We start from the raw sequence: 25,304 nt of genomic DNA on the forward strand, positions 1-25,304 counted from the left end.
AAAGAAACAATAATTTAACATTATTTATCACTATTCCTACGATGATTTAAAACTATGTACTCGTACAAATTCCTCCACGAAGTCAATGGCTTAGAGCCAAATTGAGAGAAATATAGATTTTACCAGGCCCATTATTTTGTACAAAAGCTCTATGCAAAATGTATTGTTCAAAAACATATAAACAGTGTTTATTTGACACTATAAATAGTGATAACTATCATTGGTATAGTGCACATTATTTTATAAACATGTAATATGTATACTAAAATTCAGTAATTAATAGTTAGTTAACAAATAGATCATCCGACATTTTTATGCACCCTTTGGTTAATTAGTTACAGACTTTAGTGTAAGTTTTTTTAAGTATTTTTTAAAAACTTCAAATCGCCAAAGAACTTTAATAGTAATTTGCTTATAAAAAAAACATACGATATTATTGCGGTGAAAACTTTTATAATAAATAGAAAAAAATATATAGTTTTTTAGAAACTGAAAACTTTTTCTCCGGTAAACACTCGAAAACATCAAGCCGAAGAATTATGCTTGCATTTTCGTTTTATTTTTTTATTCTTTACACATTTTTCAACAAAATAGTGTTATTCAAAGAAAGAAAACAAAAAACTACCCAATACATAAAAAACATCATTTTTCCTTATCATAAGATATTTGGTGAAATCTATACCTATTGGGAAAAAAATGTGCGATATAAAAGTTAAAGTAAAAATACGTTAACTGAGGAAGAGAATATCACGTTGACAACAATTCAACAAATGTAAAAATTATGAACTCGATAATTTATTCAAAACTTAATAAAAATGCATTATTATTGGTATTAAACGAAGTATAAGAATATTTTTCTATATTACGATCTAGTAATGTTTATGCAAACAAATTATGACACAATGTCATTACACGTCAAGAATTCTACGTATAAATAATGTTTAAGCTTTTCACTACCTACGTATTTAATTGTACAGTCACTTTATATATGTTAACAGTTACGACTTCACAAACATAAGCATAAATTCAATTAATATCTACATGAGGTACATTATAGTTCCGTGATTGAGTATAATATTATGCACTTTTTGCTATGCTCATAAAATATAACAACATTATCTATAACAAAAACACTTGCGTCTGGAAAGACTTAGCAGTCACAACAACACAATGATGAGCTTCACCAACAATAATAACTAATAATGTAAATTTAATTTCATAATCAATTTTGTTACTATGATTTTCTAAACGATTTCCATTACCATTATTCACTAACGATGTTTGTTCAAGATTTACAAAACAGAAGTAACACACTTAACAATTTATAACTTGTAATATATATTAACACTAAAATATAAAGAGTATTATACGTACAAACATGCACATAAATACAATATACATAAATTAGGATAATCATTTATGTATATTCGAAATCGTACCTGTATAGCTTATGAGTTTAAATTTTTTGAAGGATAATCAAACGTAAATACGTTGTACATGATAAGAGATTTCTGAAGAAACTTTTCTAAACGGTCTAAATTAATGAGGTGAAATTATGAGAAATGCATCGCTATCGTGCCTATTTCAATAGTCCATGAGGTGTGTTGGAAAATTATGACTATATCTGATATCCACGAGAGTTATTAAATTACGTGATGTGAGTGCTGGTTTTGACGGATATCCTAGTTGCAAGATATCGTTTTTCAAAGTTACAAAATAAATATGGCATTTTCACTTCGATATAAACTTGGGACACGTTAGACTCAGATTTTCAAAGATATTATTTAATTTTGGGAGAACCGGTAAATTTGTTTTATGCAATAATTTTCTCCTCCAAAAAAAAAAAGCTAACGATAATTCAAATTTCAAATATTTATGGGTCTTCAATAGTTTGTTAGAATTTCTAACTTAGATACTAAATAAATGTGATGCGTAAAAATTGTTTGCTATAGGTCTCATTATTAAAGATGAATAAGATTTTCCGGGAATTATAAATGAAATAAATTGTATATTAATATATTACTATGAATAACGTGCGTAAATAATTTACCAGACCAGATTTTTTAAATCTTGATAAGGCAATTAAAGCTTCCATTATTTCAAAGATCTGAGCATAATGAACATAATATTCTTATGCGCTAGACATCAATTGTCACCCACATCTATCATTTATTTATCAAAAGGTTTAATGTACAAAAGAAAGGCCTTTTGTGACACTTATTATTGATTGTAAATTGTTAGCATAACAACATTTTATTGAAAACATATATTTTCCAAATATTAAATCATATTTCAAATACATACATCCTATATAATAATGATATTATGTGAAATAGTGAAATAATAAAACTTTTCCTCTATATACTTGAAATTTTATCAGTAAGTGATACTCAGGTATGATTCTTTTATTTGGCACGTTTATTTTCAACAAAGCATCTTTATCTTTATATTGTAAACATGCATACAACATGTATTTTATTGTATGAAGTAAAAGTTATTAGATCTTACAATAACATAAATGTTGACGTATGTAAATCATGTAGACGAGAACAGTATTTTATAATATTTCCCATTCGTATATTATTGCTATATTATTTTACAATACAAAAAATCCGATTGAGTTGACATAATGACGTACATTTTTTGATATTTCATAATTAATTATACTGAAATACATACGATTTCACAAGTAAAAGTTATTCATATAAATTATAAGTTCAATAGCAAAATGTATTTTTTTAATTAATTATGAACTGATAAATATAAGACTGTATAGATAGTATGAAAAAAATTATGTAGATGGTAAATCATCGCATTTGAAAAAATAAAATTCAGTGCTGATCTTGGTTTACTATAAAGTTCATAAATAAACCATCATCAATACACTTATAAAAATAATTAACTCATAAAAGTATTTAAGTATCATAAAAAATTAATTTAGTATAACTTTGAATTTAGATTCAATTAAAATGGAAAATTAACCAAATATTAATAATAATTAAGCTTTACTTAAAAACAATTTTCTTTTAATATCTATTGTAACAAAATTAAAGATTAAAAGAAAAATAACTTTGAAAACAAAATATATTGTTAACAACACTATTCAGATAAATGTGTATTTCAAATATTTCGTAACCGATTTACTTTTTAAATTATCGTTATGATTTGAAGCCTAAAAACAAAATAATATTAACAATCAAACTTAAAATAATCTGATCTTTATATTATGTAAATCTATAATACTTTCGTTACTTCAATACAATTAACCATATTATTTTTCAATATTCTGTATTTTATATTCAATACATTATATATAATAACTGTATAAATGCATTTGATTTAACAACAATAAGCACCTTTAACAACTTTTCTATGAAATGCAATCGTTTTAACATTGAACATCTTAAAATTAAATATTAACATTGAATTAAATCTAAAAATAATTAAAATCATAAGCCAGCAATTATTTCTAAAAATATTAAATTATAGGTATAAGTTATTAACTTAGTAAGTATACTTACTTTATAAGCATACCTACTTATTTTGTTTGAATAATATGTATAAGTGGGTTAACATTAATAATTAAAATTATAAAGAACACATATACTTCTCATTTAAAAATTAAATGTCAATACTATTTATTTAAGTGAAAATTAAATTATTGAAATATGGACATTTCACTGATATAACTCTTTATTAATTTAAATCAAAAACAAATAACTACGCAAACATATTCATCATTATAATGTTTTTAGTCCATCTCATTACTGAATGCATTGTAAACAGTATTACATGAAATACCTATTGTATTTCTAAAGTTACAACAAAGTTATAACCATTTACTATAAGCCAAACGCTTCATTTTCATAAAATGATTGGATTTCCTGAATAGGTCTTTTTTATCAACATTTCCGGTAGAAGTTTCTAACTTTGAGTCGAACGAAAAATATTCATTAGTATTATTAAGCTATATATTGTAGTAAAATAAACATTAACTAGTTAGGTAAACGTAAACACACAACAAAACTACAACCAAAAGTACACCAAAAATTAGTTTTTTTAATTGATTTCATCTAGTATAATCCTGATAATAATCAGTTTAAATTTCAAAATTGCGAATGCCAGAATACATCTTGACAAGAATTACTAACTTTTATATTTTGTATTCAGTAAATAAATTTAAGCTTTCACAAAAAAATGTGTGTTATTTATTTTTCAGAAAAATACTTTTTCCTATAAAATATTTTATCTAAAAGTTACAGACATAACACTTTTAAAGCACGTACACGGTGAATGCATAGTTCATATATTATGTAATTGCAATTACGTGTATACATTTCTATAACAGTGGTCGAAAGATGAGTATAGACAATAGTTTGGGCAAGTCAAAGTTTCTACTTACATTTCTAATAAATAGTTACCTATATAAAATAAAGAAGAAGATAAATTTAAAAACAATAACAAAAAAAATTCACTTTAAAACCATTTTTTAAAAAAACAACAAGAGATTTTTAGATTTAAAAAACTAGAAAATTCGACACGACAATTCGACCAACGCAATATTCACAAAACGAAATTTTAGTTGAGATTCAGTGTAACGAGAGAATGAAAACTCAACACCGCATCGTCGCAGTACAAGACACTCTATCACTATACGAGATAATCGAAATCCCAACCGACTTGTTTGGTAATATTATTAATCTTCAAATAGAAAAAATAAATGGAATATCACCAATACAAATGATATCAGATAAAATAAACAGTCAGCCAATTTTTTAAACCTCAAAAAATGCAGAAATAAAACATAACATTTCTTAAGCTAAACAAAAAATTATGTAACTTTGACAACAAAAATAATAAATAATACCTATTTAAGATTGTTATTTTTTTTTAATAAAACTTTACTGATTAACCGTAAGTTAATGAAGTATCACAAATTGTTATGCAAACAACCCATACAATATGAACTATAGGAAACATAGTAAAAAAATATATTGTAAACATACTATTATTTATTGTTCAATACGAATCAATATAATTTGTCCATGCATACACGATTATTAATTTATAATAAATGTCTAATACGTAAACTTCTTTGTGTAAAATATAATCAACATTTAAATTAGTTATTCTCATTTATAATTTATAAACAGTGATCAACATTTTCTCAAATTGCACAACATGTTTTTAGAACGAACAAACTACAGTCATTAGTCAACGCCATCGCCATAGGTAAGAGGTTTTAGGAACCATATTGTATAATTATACAAATTGACTAAACCCACAAATCAAAAAAAATCATAAAATTAAATAAAAAGGTAACAAACTAACCATAATTCAGGTTCCTTAAACAGAAGATTAATAGTAAATCCGTATTTATCTTTATAAAATAAAAAAAAACACAATCATTAAACTAACAATTACGACGGATAATCGAAGCGAACTAAGCCAGTAAACAATAAACTATGGACAACATCGGCAGTGCAATTTAAGTATACACCGGGAATAACGACCAATATACTAAACAAATTTTTTTGTAATATTAAGTTATTTATATGTCTATTTACCTAACTAAATATCAGTCATGCAATATTTAGGTATATAATATTCATTTTCATATATTTTAAATTATAATATACCTACTTAGATAATTGTTAATTTTCATCGTATTAAAAATTTTAAAGCCGATTATTAACTTATTTAATAAGAATTAAAACAAAAAGATATCTTTTTCACTTTAACGGCAAAACTTAAATTAAATATACAAAAATATGTACATAAAATTTCAAAATTGTTGTTGTGTCATAATATGATCTACTGTAATATATTTACACACTGCTATGTTTAAAGAAAAAAATGCAATTTATAAATAGGTAAAAACAAACCCTGAACATAATATTCACACTTCACAAACAACAATTATGATTTAGAAAAGAATAAAACAGTTGAGAATCTCTTGTTAAAGGTACCTACTAACCTACATTGAACCTTTAAAATCACAAATTCTTCTAATGGCAATACATATTTTTATGATACTGATGGATTTTACTATTAAATATAATTATTTTATAAAAATTGATACCAGACTACAATACCCTTAGGATTTCAAATATTTTATAATACATTTTCTAAATTATTTAATGTTAATAATAGTTTTATTTTACATATTTTAAGAATTGTGTCACATATTTTATTAGCTACCTTAACATATTACATATTTGTGCGTTGTAATATCCATATAAAATTATCAAAAGACTATGTAATATCTGACACTCTTTAATGTTAAAGTTAATCAAATCAAAGACTTAGTTATACACTTGTACATATTAAGCATCGAGTTGGGTATGCAAATGACGCAGTACATATTGTTGAACATAACTTCTGGCAATAAATTCTTATTTACTCTTGCTAAAATAGCTTAAGGAAACCCTACATGACAAAATACAGAAACAATAAATACTTTATACTTTGACAAAACCTACGTTATAAGGTAATACTTCTAATTAGAAAAATACATATCATAAATTGATTAGTGAGTACTTAAATATGAATTGATGAAATTAAAGTACTGTAAAACTCAAACATAAATTACGTCATTTTTACTACAAATTAACCAGCACGTAAATATTTAGGAGTAAATAAATTTCCCATAATAGCCTTAGATGAGTTCTATCAAGCGTTAACTATAATAACAACATAATATTATCAACAAAGAAGTGAACAACTATTATGAATTGTTGAGTATAAATACAAAACAAAATTTAAAAAATATCTATACCGAATACAGTAACATAGAACTATAGGATGTAAGGTAATCGTTTTATATTGCTCACCTTAGCACAGGATAGTGGTGTATTATTTATTCTAAATTTTAAAGCAATGATAAATCATTGCAATCGAAAAAAATAATGCTGACCAGATTTTGGTTCACTATATAGTGTTCATATATAATACGTATCAAACATTTTAAGTGCACTGCACCAGAAAAAAATTTAAGAGTACAGTTTTTAAAAATGTATTGATTATAGTAATGAATAACAGTCTTAATACTAAACTTTGTTTTAATACTTCAAAAACGTTTACCAAATACTGAGAATTAAATTGAAGGAAATCTAGAAAAAAAACTACTTCAATTTAAATTTAAATGTTCTTGGATAAGTTGTATTCGAAATATTTTAGAAATAAGAGTAAAACTTGGAGAATCAAAATCCAATGTTAATTGGTGATAACGCGAAACAATTTGTCTACCTGAAAAATGTACGGAATAAAAATTAAAAATAAACAAATATACATTCAGTTTAAAAACAGTGTTGTTATCTACTTGAATGTAGATGAAACAAAATGTATTAACAACAATATACTTTTCACCAACTTTTTAAATGAACTTAATTTCCTCATAAATATAAAGTTATCACTCCTCGCACAGCTGTCCTCGATCGTCTACTGTCCATTTATGTCAAATATTTCATTTACTTCCCAGCGTGCTGCTCATATTCTTCTTCATATTTCTCGTTTTTGTGGTTTAGATACCAAAAAAACGAACTTATCGCGTCACTAAATAGTAAACGTAAAAGGTTGCAACAAATTTTCTAAATTTTAATTAGGTAACAATATAAAAGAAAATCAAAAGTTTACCACTGGGAGACTTATATTTAAAGTGTATATATTATTTATTTAAAGTATATATTATTATAATTATTTACCAAATCTTATTTTTTGAATAATATTAATAAAAAACAAATTGTTTAGAATAAATAAATATCTAATGTTTATATAAAAATATATTATTATTAAATAGTGTTTAATTACAAATAAAAAATAATAATAAAATACTTTTAAAATATTTTAAATGAGTCAAAAACTAATATATTTTAATACTTAGATAATTTTTTTTAAATAAAACGTATTTAAATTTAAATGATTGCGGCACATATTCGTTATAACAGCTATAAATTATAATTAAAATCTTTTATTTTTAGAAAAATATGGCGTGGTATGTTAAATAATATATTATTCAAGAGCGGAAATTAGATAAAACTACTATCTGACCGTAATCCCACTACTGTTATGCTAATATAAACCACTATTCGAATGAGTAGACTCGGCTGCATTGTCACTTAAACAATTCCCAAGAAACAAATATAATGAATTGTATTAGGGGTAGAAATTACACAACAGTTCTTCTCTTTTAGTAAACCATAAACTATGGAATAAATGGTGGGCCTTAAACGCTTTAATAATACTCTATATAGTATATATGTAGTTATCAGGGAACCAATTCTGCTATACTCTTCATACAGAATACACCTTTTAACCCCATGCAATGTGAGTAATATTAAACTGTAGAGTGGCAATAATATTGTCACATATTATTAACTGTACACAGTAAAGCAATCTTGACATTTTACTGAGTTAAAATGAAAAATTTGCAACTTAAATAAACTCACTTAATTTCTAGCAAATTAATAATATTTATTCATGCATTAGTTATGAACACGATTATTGAAAATTCAAAGCATCACAATACAGACTTAAAAAAAAAAGCTAGAAGCAGAAAAGAATTAAACTAGAGTCAAAATACTAGGAATTGTATTAATATCATCAGGTCATTACTGAATAATGTATCACAAACGTTACTTTCCTAGTAACGGCATGCCAGGCTATACAGTATAGACTCCCACACACACAAACGTAAACGCAAGAATAATCAACCATACTATAACATTAAATATAAGCCATAGATGGAATGTATGAGTTTCCCTCGATTACGATTTTAGCTATTTTAATGAACTCTATAGTTATAAATTATACCATACAATTTATGTTAGTAACAAAAAAATTAATGTTTAATTTAATTAGGGTATAGTAAAACTAAAACTACTAATTAGGTACATTTATATTCCAAATGATAAATATTTTTGTGACCTTTTAAAAATCAACTATATAACTTTAATCTCGATATTAAAAAAATTAGTAAGTAGGTATAAGTATAGATAAAGATATATTGTACAACATAGATAGTACATATGTACTACAACGATAAACGACGTGTAAGATATACTGACCATTACATGTAAATCTTTAATATTTTAAAGATGAAAGTTATGCAAAATCCATATAACCCCACCATTTTAAAATAATATTTAAATCATTCTTGGACACCTAGTAGATTTCGTACATTTTTATTCGATTAAAATAATTAACTATTAATATTATTAACACGAATTATTTTCATATAATATCTACTAAATGCCCTTGTTTACATAAACAAATGTTTGAAAATAATAAATATACCTACCAGCCAACTATCATTAATCTTTACTAATAATACCACTAGGTTTTTTGTCCATCTCAATAATATTTTTTTTAATTAACTAGCTTTGATTACAATTTTTGCAACCTATTAACGTATTATTAAATATATTGAAAACAAAACTATAGAATATATACTTCTGTTGAACATTTAAAACTCTGTAAGCAGGACTTAATATAAATAAATAATTGAACTTACAATTTTTTTTTTTTAAACAAAATGCTTTTAAAACCTAAAATCTTTAATAGTAAGTACCAAAAAAAAAAATACTTATTTTAAATTTAAGTACTTCCATAAAAAAAAATGAATATTCTTAGATATCCACACAATACTAAAGTTAACATTTGAAATAATATTTTTCAATCTGACGAACATTAATACCCAGTATAATACCTTACAATACAATTTAATATTTAAAATATGGTTTTGAATGTTAACAATGAGCACAACAATAACTAGGTACATTATGTAAATTGTATATATATTTTTATATAACATTTCGATATCAAATGTTTAAAGGTATCATATAATATATTTACAGACTATATGTAAAAATATACAAATACGTTCTAGAATAATCACTTAGGTCATCACAGGTTATCACTATTTCACCTTTCAGCTTGAATCTATTCATTATTTCCAATAATCACAGTAAAAAAACCACAAATCATTGTAAAGTCAATAGATTCACCAGTCCACTCAGAATCTAAGATCATAATATTCGAAACACTTTAAAATACTCGTATTTAAGATGATTTAAATAAAATATAATACTGATGGTAACAGAATGAATAATCATATTTGTATTATGATGTTATGTATATAATTTATCTTAGCGCTATAAAATATAAAATTAATAAAACTATAAATTATAATAAAACTTACAACTTGGTTAGACTTACTTAAAACTTTAAGACGATCAAGGGTTAAAGACAAATGGTGAAGTTCGCAAATGCCAAGAGAACATATTATATTACTTTTAGTGGTCTCGCAAGCAGATGGGATGTCATATTGAAATTTAAAGACATTTTCATCGCATATTATTAAATACCTAAATGTAATTTAAGTTACACCATTTTTTGCTGCTTTGTAGATGGCAATTTTCCAATTTTAAAACATAACTTACAACTGATTTTCAATTCAATATAAGATATAACACATTAAATGAAACTTTTGGAAAATGGTACTTTAGTAAAGTGTTTAATTGAACATAATCGTAAGGACAGATACATTTCAAAACAACCAGTAGAAATCTAATTAATAAAATGAATTTTATCTTGAAAATACTAGGTATAACATCATACGCGTAATCTGAGGGGAAAAGGTAGTTCCCCCAGACGAAGTTGTATTTTAGTGAGAGTAAATATATCGTTTTTATCCCCTGTTTTAAGCTCTAATTTATCGAATGTGAGAACATTTTTATTTAACTAAGATGTGATCCAACACATAGGTGCATAATACAAAATATATACAGTCGGACTTTTTGAGCACCTTTACCGACTGCGCCCAAGACTGTTTTACTGGTCCAAATGGCCAAGACATTTGAGGTGCCATTCGTCTCACCCCTAGACCCTGATAGAAGGTTAAATCGTTGTTCCAACAATTCCCAGGCGAATTAGTTTACGAGTATACGGAGTCACCGCCGTGTCTCGTGACTTACGTACAGCTTACTGACCCATAGATCCAATATCATCTAAATACTGCAGACAATCCCTTAAATCCAGGCAATTGAAAATTTGAAACTACAAATTAAATCCTAGCGTACGAATTATTCTCATTAAATCTGGATTGAACCGGAAATCGATATCTCGTATATAATTATTATTATGATAAATATACGAAAATACTTAAGTTGATATGCGAAACTTCACTAAAAGGTTGGACTCTTCAACCATTAAATATAAACTAAATGAATGGTAAATGAACAATTAAACTCCCAAACAAATTGATACAACATTTCAAATTTAACACCATTCACATTACATATTCAGCAAGTTCTAACATACTAAGACGCATTCCAAGTTCAATTTTTTTGGCATTCAAAATAGTACAAACAAATCGGCGAGTAAGTGTTCACATAAACTCAAATAAATCACGACTAGCTAGAGATGCACGTATCGATCACGACCAATGAATGTTGCCTTTAAACCATTTAATATGCAAGGACATGATGCCATTTCTGTTTTTGAATCCTAATATCGTTTGAAAATATTTTTAATATAACTATCAAAAATTCAATGGTTTTTATAATCAGGGAGCGTGCCGGATGTTTAACTCAACCAACCTCAAGCCCATTTAAATATATATGTATATACTATATAGGTAGGTAGTAGATTGCCCTCACTTTATCATTTATGGTAGGTTAGTGGTACTACGACACTTTTTGTTCATGATAATTTTAATAATAACATTAAAAAATAAGAATTGATTTAGTTATTATCATGTATTCATTAACGTTATATACTTATAAGTACTACGGATTCTAAACAAACATAATTAATTAAGCTGAAATATTATAACATATTTCTTTTCATTCCCGGAAAATAACTCATTTTTCATATTTATATTCAAATAATCGACAGACGTCACAGTCCGTATTACCTACATACACTCAGAATTTTGTACTGTATAAGCCATTATCCTTAGTTGTACATGTTGTTAGGTAAAAAGTGATTTCTGTATTACTAAAACTGCACACTTAATATCATACAAACATCACGAATTCCACTCGAGTGGGTTCTTACTAAAAATATACATAACTATATAAGTACATATTGCAGCCGCTCTACGTGCAATGAAAACAGCAATACAGTAATATAAAATATAATTATCAAGTGGAAATAAAATTAAAATAATAGCGACTCTCTTTCTTTACCGGTTACGTCAACCGTATTAATTTTCAGAACCTACGTATTATATACGTGAACTAAGTAGTGTGTCCAAGAATAATGGAAAACTTTTTCAATTTCGCTACCATTGTAAAGGTTTCTATATACTTTTTAGTTTTTAGACAGTATTATTGTGTATGCTCATATACGTGTGATTTTATTGGATTTTTATACAATTGTATACTTTATTCCCCGCTAGCCATTATTAAATTATTAATAAAAGTAATATGATACCAAATTGATATAATTTTTTTAGTACTCATAGTACCATATAAATCACTCTCTTAGTTAGCAAATTAAGATTTACAAGAAAAATCATAAACAACAAAGCACGATCTCAGTTAAAATATGTGATGGTTTTACAAATTCATATTTGATTAAAATACAAAATAAAACATTTTAATAATACAATAAGCAATATAATATAAAAAAAACATATACCTAACTGTAACTCTTATACGTTATGTATGAAAATATAGGAAGAAGTATTCTATTTCGAAAAAATCGTTGTAAGGATATTCTGAATACATGGCATTAGTCAATTAATATATTAAGTCATGTGACAAAATAGCTTTGAAACTTTCAAATTTTTGACAGTAAAGTGATTGCCGCGAAATCATATTAAACTTTTATAGTGCAATATTTTTTCTGTGATGATGTATCATTTTCCACAAAAGTATAAGCAACTTGATATCGTTTCCCTCGACGTATTTTTTGGATTATCAAGTATAAAATTATTTTAAATTACGAATAAGTTTACCATGCACTGTCAGACAACTAATTTAATACAGATATATACAGTCTTCCAAAAGATTTGGCTATATAAGCTAGCGCCAGTTTAACAAAGCACAACTACGAAATTTAAATTAAGTACTAATAAACTAAAAAAATTGTGTTAAATTTTTAAAATAAATATTAAATTATTAATGTACTTACATGAAAAAATATAAAAGTTAAAAAGCTTTTGGAAAAATTGGGTGTAGTGGGCGTTCACAATTTTATCTCATGCAATTCTCGATGTTAAGTCAAGTATTCACTAATAAATAATACTGCAGTATATTGTTATTTGTATTCTATATTATGTTCAGATTTTATTTATTTTATTTTTCATCATTCAATTTATAATTTTTATTTTTTAGAAAATCTTATAATAAGTTGTAAGTCCAAACAAAATTCAAAAAAATACTAGAATAGAGTTTTTAAATATATATTATATGTATATCACAATAATAAAGCATTTAAGCAAATCTATAACTGTATACTATCGATACTATTTTATATTTAATTTAGTAATGTTATATTTTTTTTTAATAGGTGCATTGATATTTACTAATAAAATTAGAATAGTTTCAGAATTGCATTTTTGTAGCATTTGATTTGAACATTTTGTTATTTACTTATATTTTTATACCTACTTTCGATTTATTAGCTATTAAAATTTTTGAAAATATTTTTTTTATATAATTTTAAATTGTTAAAAATATATTATATATAGGTACTTTGAACAATTTTTTATCGTTTCCTTTTTTTGAATTTTTGAATTATCTTTTGTAGTACTTTAATGTATGGTACTTCAATATTGAAATAATGCGTGTCAATCGAATTTGGACGAGTACCTAGGTTATATGAGTTATAAGTATTTACCACCAGAGACAAGATTAAATTTAAACCCCAATTACCCTTACTTATATGAATCACTAAAACATCACACTTGGACACAGGGTATTTCATAGTCACTTGTTACCGTAAAACGTATTTACTGAGCTAACATAATAAGTATTCATAACTTTCTAAACTTCAAAACTAATGATAAAAATATTTAAGATTTTCTTTATTATATTCCCTTATTTCTACCACAAACAATTTTAAAAAATAAAAATGAAATTGTTTGATAATCCAACGAGATAATTATAACGTGCAAAATCAATTCAACATACAGCATACGTTTTCTATTGTTCGCATTACGCTTATGTTTTTTAATCAAAAAATATATTTCAAACAAATCATCTCAACAATCAAATCCGTCAAATTTTTTTCTAAATGTAATGTTTGACATTTTTATTTGCGTTATAGTAAAAAGCGCATCTTCATATCCTACACGCATCATTGACCTATGCGTCCACCTATTTATATTTAATTTGAATAACTGTAATAAATAAATTATACATATGAATGCAGTATTTGGACAAATTACATTTATCCCGATTACGTACATATTTTCAGTAAGACGCGTGATATCGTTCACTTATATCAAAAAGTACAAGAACGTGAACATTTTAGACAATTTCAAAAACGACAAGTAGCGATTAAGGTAATATAGTAGATAGCTGGAGGCTTCAATTTGAGAAGTCTTCCAAAACGCGTGAAATTATAGTCGATTGTTTATTTTATTATTTTTAAGATGAAAAATATTTTTCATAAAAAAATTCCATAGTTCAAGCCTTAAGGGTTTAAACATTTTATATAATTTGAAAAATGTTTTATACTAATGAAGATTTTTTTATTTTTTCTATCGCGATTTTATCTTGTATTTAAATAGAACCTAATAATTTAAAATGATTTCAACAATCATATTATAGTATTTTGATGTTACTATAATAAATAAACTAGAAAATCGTACTAAAATAATTTAATTTCATGTTTTTGTAACTCATATTCCTACACAATAACTCACTATAAACCCAGTTTTAAAATATACAAATTGATAAATATAATGATTTATGAATGTATGAGTGTTTATAACAGTATAACACGTTAAACAAAACGCCCGTGTGGGAACATATTTGTGAGAAAACTTAATTTCCTCTAAGATGAAAAATGTACACCATGAATATAATAATATGTTCGTGTAGTATCCTTAACTTAACTAAAAACTTTATTTAACGTCATTAACTGCATTTGATCCGAGTTTCTTCTAAACCAAAAAGTTCGAAATACTTTTTATTTATGGTGTTCTCTTATACAAAGACGTCTAGAATCTAGATGGTATGAAACAGGGAATATGTACGAGAATTGTAATCTAATATATGCTTATTTCTCTATTGATCCCATACAATATAATACATATTAGTATATGTAGCCATTTAGATGTATATATATATAATATAGTATATACCTTCAATATTGTTGTATACTTTTTTATCATTAAAATTTGTGTTATTTTATACATATTAATATTTGCACACATTATTAACTGCATCTTATATTGTCATTCCCGCAAAACCACTTACTAGACGTTTTTAAAATAAATAAATTAGATTTTCGGTTGGAAACTCGGAATTATGTTGAAATTATACTAGTATTAAACGGTATATATATAATATATATATACGGATTACATAATAAGAACAATAAATATGCTATATAATACTATAGTAAACTCCATTCACAAAATAAATTTAAAAAACACATTAATTTTCCTATATATTTTTCCCAAGTACAAATGTTATTATAAATCTACTTTACAAAAGTAACTAAAATTTCAACTTTTTTTCTAGTCTAGTATTTTTCAAGGTTGCAGATATGCAAAATGATGCATCACTCGCACTTCATTTGGAAGTTATAGACACTTATACCAAGGTATACATTGTCTTAAATTCCAAGTGCGAGCAGCAAGTCACCGTGCTTGGGCGATTGATCGCAACGCTATGCAAACCTAAAAGTATCAATCGATAGGTTAGTCAGTCAGTATCGACTATAAACTATAGAGTACCTTGGATTGTTTAGGGCCATTAATATTTTTGGGTAGGGGGCCCTATTTTATATTTGACTTTAAGGCCCCCAAGTGTCTAGTTGCGTCAATGATATAGGTACCTACTGCTGTGTGCAAAAAACGTCAGGTTAACGATTAACACTGCGCCGTACTTTTAATAGGACTGAGATTATTTAATATTTATATCCGTCTGTCGTACGTGCAAATATTAAATCGACGATGCAGCATAAACGAGAAATTCAAATTTACTACCTCCCTTGCGTACACGCGTACCTACATATAGTTTGTACCAATATACACAATGTACCAAATACCAATATTAAGAGAACGCCTCGCCCGCGTGTTGTGCTGTTGCTGTATCCGTCTTACAAGCGTGCAATATAGCAAATATTACGTTCATCAATGATCCATTTTACTATACTACTATTTTTTAAATTAGAGTAAATTGTTCTATTATAAAATGAAAGGGTAAGATTATTATCTAGGCCGTCTCGAAAGGTTTTATTGATAATTCAATTACGAAAGTTATAAAGGTTATGCGCATTTTAAAATTGCACATTTTAATATGAGAATAATTTTTTATCGAAATATCAATAAAATCCTTCCGGGTTGCTCCAGATACAAATCTTACCTCAACGTCTAATAATAGGTCGATTCACTCGAATTTCAAAAATAATAAATTAAAATGGTTCTCATTGCGAACGTAAAATATTTACTACGGCGCTGTACGTTTGTAAGGCGGAAACGACCCATCATTCGGTTGTGACATCCTCCTAATCGAATTTCGCCTGTCGCCGACCATTGATTAACCGCCGATCAAATAATCAAATATCTGTCCGCAGGCCAGAGGACGCATCAAATATAGACACGTCGTCGCTGATCCGGGCAACGTCCGCGAGTGCTGCAGGGCGTGCAATAAGGAAACCTCGGACAGCATCAACGACCGGTGCAACTACACGAGATCGGTGCCGAACAACACGTGGGAAAACGACGTGGTGGACCCGCAGTACTCGCACTTTCTGTACATCACGTTCACGCCCGTGCTGATATCGCTGTGCGTGTTCTCGATAATATTCAACGTGATCCTGCTGCTGTCGGTGTTGTGGATCCGGCGGCCGCTGTCGCCGACCCTGTACATCAGCCTCAGCCTGGCCGGCACCGATCTGTACACGTCGTTCCTGCTGGGCCTCAGCTTCACCGTCAACAGTCTGCTGCCCGAGGGCTTTCAGGTGTACCTGATAGACACGTGCACCAGCCTGGGCCTGGAGGCGCTCCGGCTCGGGGCCATAGTCACCACCGCGGGCCATCTCATCATGTTGGCGTTCAACCACTACATCGGCATCCTGCGGCCGCTCCACTACCCGGCCACCGTAACGCACGGAACCGTCACCGTGTTCGTGTTCTTCCTGTGGACGCTACCGCCGTCGTTCCTGTTCGCCTACTTCAACATGATACCCTGCCAGGCGTTCCAATCGCCGCAGTGTCAGCTATACGAGTAAGTATGTTTTGCGAGGACACCGAGTCCGCGCCAAGCTGCAGCAGGTCACAATAGGCACGAACCATTTTTTTTTTTTGCAACATGTTTCTTCAACAAAATGTCTGCAGGTATCTAAAGTGTCTCTGTTTATGTCGCAAGAAACAAAATATGCTATATTGGTTCATTATTCTTCTCATTTTCTTTCATTCTCAATTTATCGACAAGCTTTGACAACTCGGACACGCCACGCCCGACCAAAATGTGAGTGACTTACAGGTGGAAAAATTGTTACCCTCATAATGTTTGCAGCACAGCCATAGAAAACGCATTTTAAATATATCCCCCAAATGTGTTGGTAACTTATTTGGTATTGTTGGATTACCTATTCCCCGATTCTGTTCGCAGCACAAACATGAAAAAGCTCTAACGTCAAAAATAAAGTCCAACAAAATTAAGGAGTCAGAAATTGTCTATAGTTAACAACAAATGTTTAAGATATATTTCATATATGTTTCTTTTATGGGTGTGTTACTTACTTTACGAAGATCAAATGGTTTCTGATTTTCTGTATATGTACTTGGTTGCGGAACCACTGAATAACGAGTTTGAAGTGGTTTCTATTATTTTGTCGTTACATATAAGTAGCCGTTTTTTTTAATAGAAAAAAACCCAATTCGACTTTCAAGATCTATCATCATTTGTATTATTACTATTTATTACATTATGCACTTGTTACATATAGGTGTAAACAGGCGTAAAGCGTTTTAAATATGTATTTTAATGTGTGTGGCCCTCGACGAGTCCTGAGTCAGGTGCACTACTTATTAGTGGCGGATCTAGATGATTGGTGGGGGGTAGACATTCATTTAATAGATACTCTTAACCTTGAGAGTCATTTCCCCAGCGTTTTAAGGGGTTAATTTAATATAGGTACGTAATATTAACAAGATTTAAAAAATAAAAATGATGTTGTTACGTCTATGATTTTTACACTACAAACATTATGCGTATATAGCATATAGCATATAGCATTATGCGTGCTATAATATCCTCTTAGAATTTTGTATAAAAACCATGTAAACATTGTGCATTCAATAAGAGAGGAAAGGAAAGATATGTTACAAGTACATTTTTATGCAAGCCTATGCCCCCCCCTCCTTCCACAAAAATTAAAGTCGAACTCTGAACCCACTTCCATTAATCACACTATAGATACATAATCGTATAACAATTTAAATGTATTTTTCAGTTTTTTAAAAGAATCGAAATTCAGAAGTACATTTTCGGCTGTACTTTTCGCCGCTCTCGCCACTATGGGAATAGTGTACTATCACATATTTATATTGGTGAAAAAACATCAAGCTTCTCGTCTCTTATACAAACAGAGCGGAAGTGTGCATTTCAATAAGCCAAATCAAGTAATATATTATTATATAGCATTATAGCTATTTGTTATTTAAATATTGTACTATACCCGCAAAATCACCTGAATACTCTAGGTACGTAGACAAACGGAATCGCAACAGAGTAAAAACGAAAAGGCGCTATACACGACGTTAATAATTGTCGGTAGTGTTGTAGTTGGTTGGATGCCAGCATGTTTACAATACTACCTGATATGTACTGATTGTATAATTCAACCGAATTGGGCCAGTTTCACTGTGAAGTTTTATACATACTTTGCAACGAATTGTCTTGTAATTCTTAAATCAGCAGTAAACTCATATATTTACGCAGCAAGAATGCAAGAAATTCAGGTAAATATTTTTTACTTATAAAGAATTCTTTTAAATGTATTATTGAGTCTTTCCTAGTTTTTTAATAACATAAATTGAGATTTTTAAAATTTTATGATCTCATACCAATTATTGAATACTTTGTCAAAACCAAAGTCAAACGTCAAAGTATAATTTAACTGTTCTAATGTTTGTATTTATATTTCTAATAGGTAGCAATTCGTAAAATGTACTCTACATTAAAACAAAAACTATGCAGTGGCAATGATGAAATGGATGTTGCCGGATTTGACCAATACAAATACAGCAGATCGTCAGCAAAAAGCAGAAGAACAGTCATATGCAGAATATCAGTTCATCAAAATAAAGATGAAAACCTAACAGAAATCAACCAGGATATTAACAATGATCATGAGTTAACCAACTTTAGTAGTTGTCCTAAAAAAAATGAAACACCTAACACGGTGACATACCTCTAAGATTCTTATTATTATTTTGTATGTACATTTTTGTGTTTATACCTTATATAAATGACTATTATTGCTTATTTCTTAATAAACTGTTTATTCTATAAGTTTCACCTCTCGAAAAATTAAAATTTTAACAATGCATATTATTTGAAATATTCTTAAATTAAATTACTAACCTTCCATCGGTAGCTTCAATAAACGTTGCATTTAAACCAAGTTCATTAAGACAGTAATGCATACGGTTTCGTCTTTCCGTTCTTCGGGCTAAGTTGATTACAAAAACATTATCCAAACCCATATTGTCTATGGGTGCACTTGGTAAATCAAGATCTGATAAATTACTTGAAATCCGTAAAGGTTCATTATCAACTAAAAAATATTAAAAGACAGCAATGTATTATTACGGTATTTATATACATACTATATCACTATTTAGCATGTACATTACATTAGCATCATTCTTTATTGTCAAAAAATATTAAAATACTGATCCTTACCTGTTATTTCTAACTTTATATTTGTCAATTGACTTATATCCATTTCTAGAGAACTGTCTTTTTCAAGTGGTATAGTTATAAAACCATATATTTCATCATTACAAATGTATAAGGGTATACCTAAACAACAAAATAATATTTATCAAATTTATCACTATTCATAAGATTAAAACAACTTTATAACATTCTATTAAATGCCATTAAAAGAAAAACTACAAACAACTTACCAGAAAAATTAGCAGACATGGCAAATATAATTATATCATCTACAGGTCCCATGTAATTAGGCAATAAACTATGATTAAATGTTAAGTAGTTTGTGATCTGGAATCTTAAATCTATTAAAACTGAGCTGTGAATCATTGGTACTTGATAACACCCTTTTTTTTTCCACTCTACTATAGGTGCATAATCAGAAGTTCTCTTGTAATAATAATTGTCAGTCATACCACACCAAAAATTTGAATATAATCCATCAGACTTCAACATGGGAGCAACAACTGGATATTTTTTTTTTATTAAATGTCTTAAAGTAGACTTGTTGATTATAAACGCATCGCAATCTAAAAACTATAAGTGCAAATAATTAATAAAAAATTAATAATAATATTATTAATAATTAATCAAGTCATTAAGAGTAAAATAGCATTTAAAAAATAAGTGTATTGATCGATCTACAGTTATTAATATTTACCCAAATATAATCAGCCCATCTATCTCGTGCAGTACGCAAAGCAGATTCCCTTAGCTGAACAATATGCTGAAATCTAGAATGGGGCCAATGTGCAGGACCACTTTCATCATCATACTTTGTTGAATCATTATCTATTTTGACATCGACTGAATGGTAAACTGTTCCTGATGTTTTCAACCATTTATTTAAAATTTGAGTTGAGTTATCTATGTTGTGATCACTCCTAATCCTACAAAATAAAAAACATATTTGTAAGGAAATGCAGCAATTTGCTTTAATATTTAAAAAATGAGATAACATGAGGTACAATGAGATTATATTCTATATTCCTATGAAACAAAAAAAATTAAAACCATTGATTTAAATTAGATTATTTGAGTTATAATATACATATCTTCTTAAAACTATCTAGGTTTAAATGTCTAATAAAAATATTCCATGCCCACATAATATATTATTAGGCAAGGTTAGTAAAATATATAAGTAGTTGTTTTAAATTAAACTTGAATTGAATAGAAAAGTTTGTAAGTTCTTAATTACAAAGCACCAGGTAACTCTATACCAACCAAATGAATACATAGATGAAATTATTTTTGATTTTAAAATCAATTTTTTCGACATGTTCTTAATAATTAATATACACATCAATACTCGGCAGAGTATTGTCAAATAAATACTATTCTAAATCCTATTGCCCTAGCATATCTTGCAGGTATTGAGAAATTCAACAGTAAATCTGTTATATTATTATTATCATTCCTATTATCATGTCTGTATGCGCCTAAGGATACAGCATGAAAAACAGAGGTGGGTGCATGACTTGTTAATGTTTAAAAATTTAAGTGACAGACTGTGATTAAAAGGATTATAATATACTATTTATATGGAATTTGAATGAAAATGCACACTATGCGATGACTATTGTTGTCGCTTCAGAGCGTTAAAAGTAGAACCACTTTTAACCCAAAACAAAAAGCCACGTTTTGTTTTCTATCAAATAACCCAATAACTTACCACAGGTGCATCCGGTCCTTAGGGTAGTCCAAAGATTCGAGAGCGCTGAAGAAGTACGGAAGAGTGTGAGCCTTGTTCCGTATAAGTATGGCCACGAACACGGTGTCTGGCTTGCGGTCATCGACGGCTGATCCAAAAGCCAACACCAATACTGTCATGAGCGTCGTCCACGCGACCATAGACGCAGTCATAGTGCTGGTGAGGACGTTTCCGGACGATTATTCGAACGAGCCCGGTTTGGCTGCCGATTTCGGAATGGCGCCAATCCGGCCTAGGACGGTATCTGCAACGGAGAAAGTGACCGCCGGTCCCCGGTTGATAACGAATGACTGATAACAGCGGTTGATAACAGGTAATTGATAACGACAGTGAATGATAACTTTCTCACCGACGACGGCGAACCTGCCTGCTGCAGCACGGCCCAGACTGGCCAATGGTGATTGTCATGAATTATATTTATATAATATTATATAGGAATACAATTTACACGTTTATTTTAATTTATAACTTTATTTTACTTCTCCTCCCAACTTTCTTACACAAGAACCTTCTCCTGACAATAACAAATACAACAAAAAAAAAATTAGCCAAATCGGTCTAGCCGTTCACTCGTGATGCCGTGACCAAGGGAAATAGGGATTTCTTTTTATATATAGAGATGAATGGAATAATAGATGTAGGATGTGCCTATGATTACACCTACATAGCCTGAGTCTTTACCTATACGTATATTATATTCATAAACATTAAGGCTTACGATTAAACTAGTAATAATCATCAATCAATATTTAAAAAACTCCTTTAACTATAATCAATAGTATAACTGCAAATGTTCGGGTATTGAAGTGTTACTAATATTTAATAATTATATTTTTCAAGGTCATATATTTTGCCCGAGTTCATGGGAAAGTAAAATAATTTATCTTCTATGCAGAACTAAAAATAGTTCACAGTTCGACCCCAACTCATGTTCCTGAGTTACTCATTCGAGGAGGTAAATAGATAAAAATTAAAATACCAAATTTAATTGATTAGTTACTCAGATATTTATGTATATATTATTAAGACATTGAAATAATTTGAAAATTATAGAAATTAAAAAAGCTAACATTTTATATTTTGTAAAAATTGTCTGTAGAGTATAAACTTTAAATAGTATAATAACTAATAAATAAAAAGTACTAACTAAATTAAATATTACATTTATTGTATATAACTTTTTAAAAACATGTTTTTATGGTCTCTAATATTAGTACAAGAGTACAATAGTACAACATGATTTATCATCAACATTTTCGAAAAATGAACTTGCCTCAAAATTACAGTAAAAAGGTTAGTTAGCATTTAAATAAACTAAGTCGATTATCATGGAACAAAAAAAAAGTATGAATATTATACAAAATCTAATAGGGTACTTAAATACCTAGGTACCTATTTGAAAATTCCAAAAATCAGAATTTAAATAAATTCGTTATTTGGAGGACGTCGTACCCACATATGTGTCGTCCCCGTCTTACACAAGTACGACAACAAAATTTTCGTTCACCAGATTCAATAGTGTGGCAGTTATTTATGATATTCAACTATTCGAGCGGATTGACTTATTATACAATTTAAAGGTAAGGTTATTATCTAGGACTCCAGGTAGCCATTTAATGATATAATTATTTTTGAGTTAGTTACGATCATTTTAAGCTGCACATTTTAAAATGATCATAACTAAATAGTAATATCTATAACTAGAATACTACTACCGCCGACATGGCGACACAGTACGTCATGATGAAAGGTAATTGTTGACAATTTCAATTAATAAATTTTAAATTATTTATCACAGTCACCGCGCCGATCTGTCAGCTGATAATTGATATATCACGAAACGCAACTCGGTATTTTTAATTTTATTTAATTTCTAAATATAGTTAATTCGAGTACCCAATTTACAGTGGTATTAGATAACAAACAGTAAATATGGTACTGCGACAACAGAATTTATTGGTGTAATCGGCTTCGTACCTTTTTCCTATTGGCTATTGCCGCGGTTTTTGAGACTTGTTGTTGGTGTTTTATTGTTTTGTTTATTTCAATTTTCAGTCATACATTCACGTGCTTCGTCATACTTAAATTTGGCCTCTCTTAGTTCTCTGCGGTTTCATGTGGTCCGCCCAACACTGTTGACTACCGATCTATAATAGTGAGTAATTAATTTTTGCCAAAGTCGACCTCGCGACCATGAAGTTGTTTACGCACAATATGCTGTCGTCCAAGAGTCTGGAAGGAGTCAAAGTAGGATATCCGCTTCGCATTGTCGTAAGTGATTTCGTTGTTGTTTTTATTCCCTATCGTCGACAATCATTCAATGCCTTTGTCTCCTCATTGTAATGTTGCGTGTAATACACTTTGTTTTCGGCAGGCGCAAGACATCAGGATATCCCGATCTGAGTTCAACAAGGAGTTTGTGAAGAATATGATATCCAAACTCAATTGGAAAGTTTTTGTTAACGCAGCTGCTCAAGTATGGTCGTCACTCATCGTGTGGTTGATTTAGCGTTGTTGCGCAAGCAATTTACATTATTGATACCATGATATTAATGGGTTTCACGAAGTGTTCTTTTTTCTATTACAGATTGGCCTAGGCAAAGACCTGTCTGATAAGTTAATTGATGACTTTGAAAACAATGAAGAGTATCTCAAAAAAGTTCACCATCTACTCTTGGAAGTAAGTCTGGCCTGTTGTATTAAATACGAAAACACAATCATTATTTTTCTAATATGTAAGATGCTTAATTACATTTTGTTTCATATATTGGCGTATTAATATTAGTAACTTGTCATGTTTTAAATAATTTCTATAATCCAATAAGTATTCTTATACAAATATTCCTTTAAAATGTTAATCAACATTTCATGCTCTATTAATTGGTATTTTGAGCTAGAAACTAATTACATTTTTTATAATTGTATGATAAGTATGAATTAAGTTTTAAAAATTATCAATTTATACTATTCCATATTGAATTTTATATTTGAGTGTATAACCAACCTTGATGCCAAGATTCAATAATATAATTACATTAGACCTGTTGATTTCATTTAAGAATGTAATTTATTTAATATTTACTATGCTTTAATGATTGATATTCTAATATTGTTTATTTTATTTAGGTAGATATTATAAACGGTGAACTTATATGTCCAGAAACAGACAGAGTGTTTCCAATATCAGGTGGTGTACCTAACTTATTGTAAAGTTAGAATTAAATATTTATATGCACTACATTTAATGTCTCCCTGTATGTTAAAATCTTACATTCAAGTTTTTTTTCATGATTAAATAAAAAAATGTAATTAACCTGATCTGCAATTGTGTATTGTTGATTAAAATAAAATTATTTTGTAGCAGTAATGTAGTATAATATATTTACATATGTGTGGTATAGCGTTATGTTAGTTTGAATACAATTTTATGTTTTCATTAAACCTGTTTCTCCAACAACTACAGT

The 25,304-nt window shown here is 28.4% G+C and overlaps 3 protein-coding genes across 3 annotated transcripts in view; 2 read left to right on the forward strand and 1 right to left on the reverse strand.

Annotated features, from left to right (window-relative positions):
- Window positions 1-22,114, reverse strand: part of LOC111032100 (glycosyltransferase 25 family member) — a 71,015-nt gene extending 48,901 nt beyond the window's left edge. The window contains exons 1-5 of the mRNA XM_022312312.1: window positions 21,802-22,114; window positions 20,788-21,016; window positions 20,321-20,663; window positions 20,094-20,213; window positions 19,773-19,965 (exon numbers count right to left, since the gene is read on the reverse strand). Of these exons, the coding sequence (XP_022168004.1) occupies window positions 19,773-19,965; window positions 20,094-20,213; window positions 20,321-20,663; window positions 20,788-21,016; window positions 21,802-21,992 (1,076 nt within the window). The 5' untranslated portion in view covers window positions 21,993-22,114. The remainder of the gene's footprint in view (window positions 1-19,772; window positions 19,966-20,093; window positions 20,214-20,320; window positions 20,664-20,787; window positions 21,017-21,801) is intronic.
- On the forward strand, window positions 17,421-19,746 carry LOC111032108. The gene is made up of 3 exons (XM_022312318.1): window positions 17,421-18,808; window positions 18,890-19,147; window positions 19,339-19,746. The coding sequence occupies exons 1-3, from the start codon at window positions 18,704-18,706 to the stop codon at window positions 19,603-19,605; spliced, it is 630 nt and encodes a 209-aa protein (XP_022168010.1). The 5' UTR covers window positions 17,421-18,703; the 3' UTR covers window positions 19,606-19,746.
- A 1,644-nt stretch (window positions 22,115-23,758) lies between the features above and the next one.
- Window positions 23,759-25,201, forward strand: LOC111032114 (multifunctional methyltransferase subunit TRM112-like protein). Its single transcript, XM_022312332.1, has 4 exons — window positions 23,759-24,111; window positions 24,215-24,316; window positions 24,428-24,520; window positions 24,967-25,201. The coding sequence occupies exons 1-4, from the start codon at window positions 24,034-24,036 to the stop codon at window positions 25,048-25,050; spliced, it is 357 nt and encodes a 118-aa protein (XP_022168024.1). The 5' UTR covers window positions 23,759-24,033; the 3' UTR covers window positions 25,051-25,201.
- Window positions 25,202-25,304: the final 103 nt, after the last annotated feature.

This window comes from Myzus persicae, unplaced genomic scaffold, assembly GCF_001856785.1.
Source record: "Myzus persicae strain clone G006 unplaced genomic scaffold, MPER_G0061.0, whole genome shotgun sequence".
Classification (NCBI taxonomy): Eukaryota; Metazoa; Arthropoda; class Insecta; order Hemiptera; family Aphididae; genus Myzus; species Myzus persicae.

Bases quoted from the DNA above. Each gene is read 5' to 3' on its own strand.
- LOC111032114 (XM_022312332.1), top strand. From the start codon at position 24,034: ATGAAGTTGTTTACGCACAATATGCTGTCGTCCAAGAGTCTGGAAGGA. The intron at 24,317-24,427 runs GTATGGTCGTCA...TTTCTATTACAG, and splicing joins TTGTTAACGCAGCTGCTCAA to ATTGGCCTAGGCAAAGACCT. The intron at 24,521-24,966 runs GTAAGTCTGGCC...TATTTTATTTAG, and splicing joins TTCACCATCTACTCTTGGAA to GTAGATATTATAAACGGTGA.
- LOC111032108 (XM_022312318.1), top strand. From the start codon at position 18,704: ATGGGAATAGTGTACTATCACATATTTATATTGGTGAAAAAACATCAA. The intron at 18,809-18,889 runs GTAATATATTAT...TGAATACTCTAG, and splicing joins ATTTCAATAAGCCAAATCAA to GTACGTAGACAAACGGAATC. The intron at 19,148-19,338 runs GTAAATATTTTT...TATTTCTAATAG, and splicing joins CAAGAATGCAAGAAATTCAG to GTAGCAATTCGTAAAATGTA.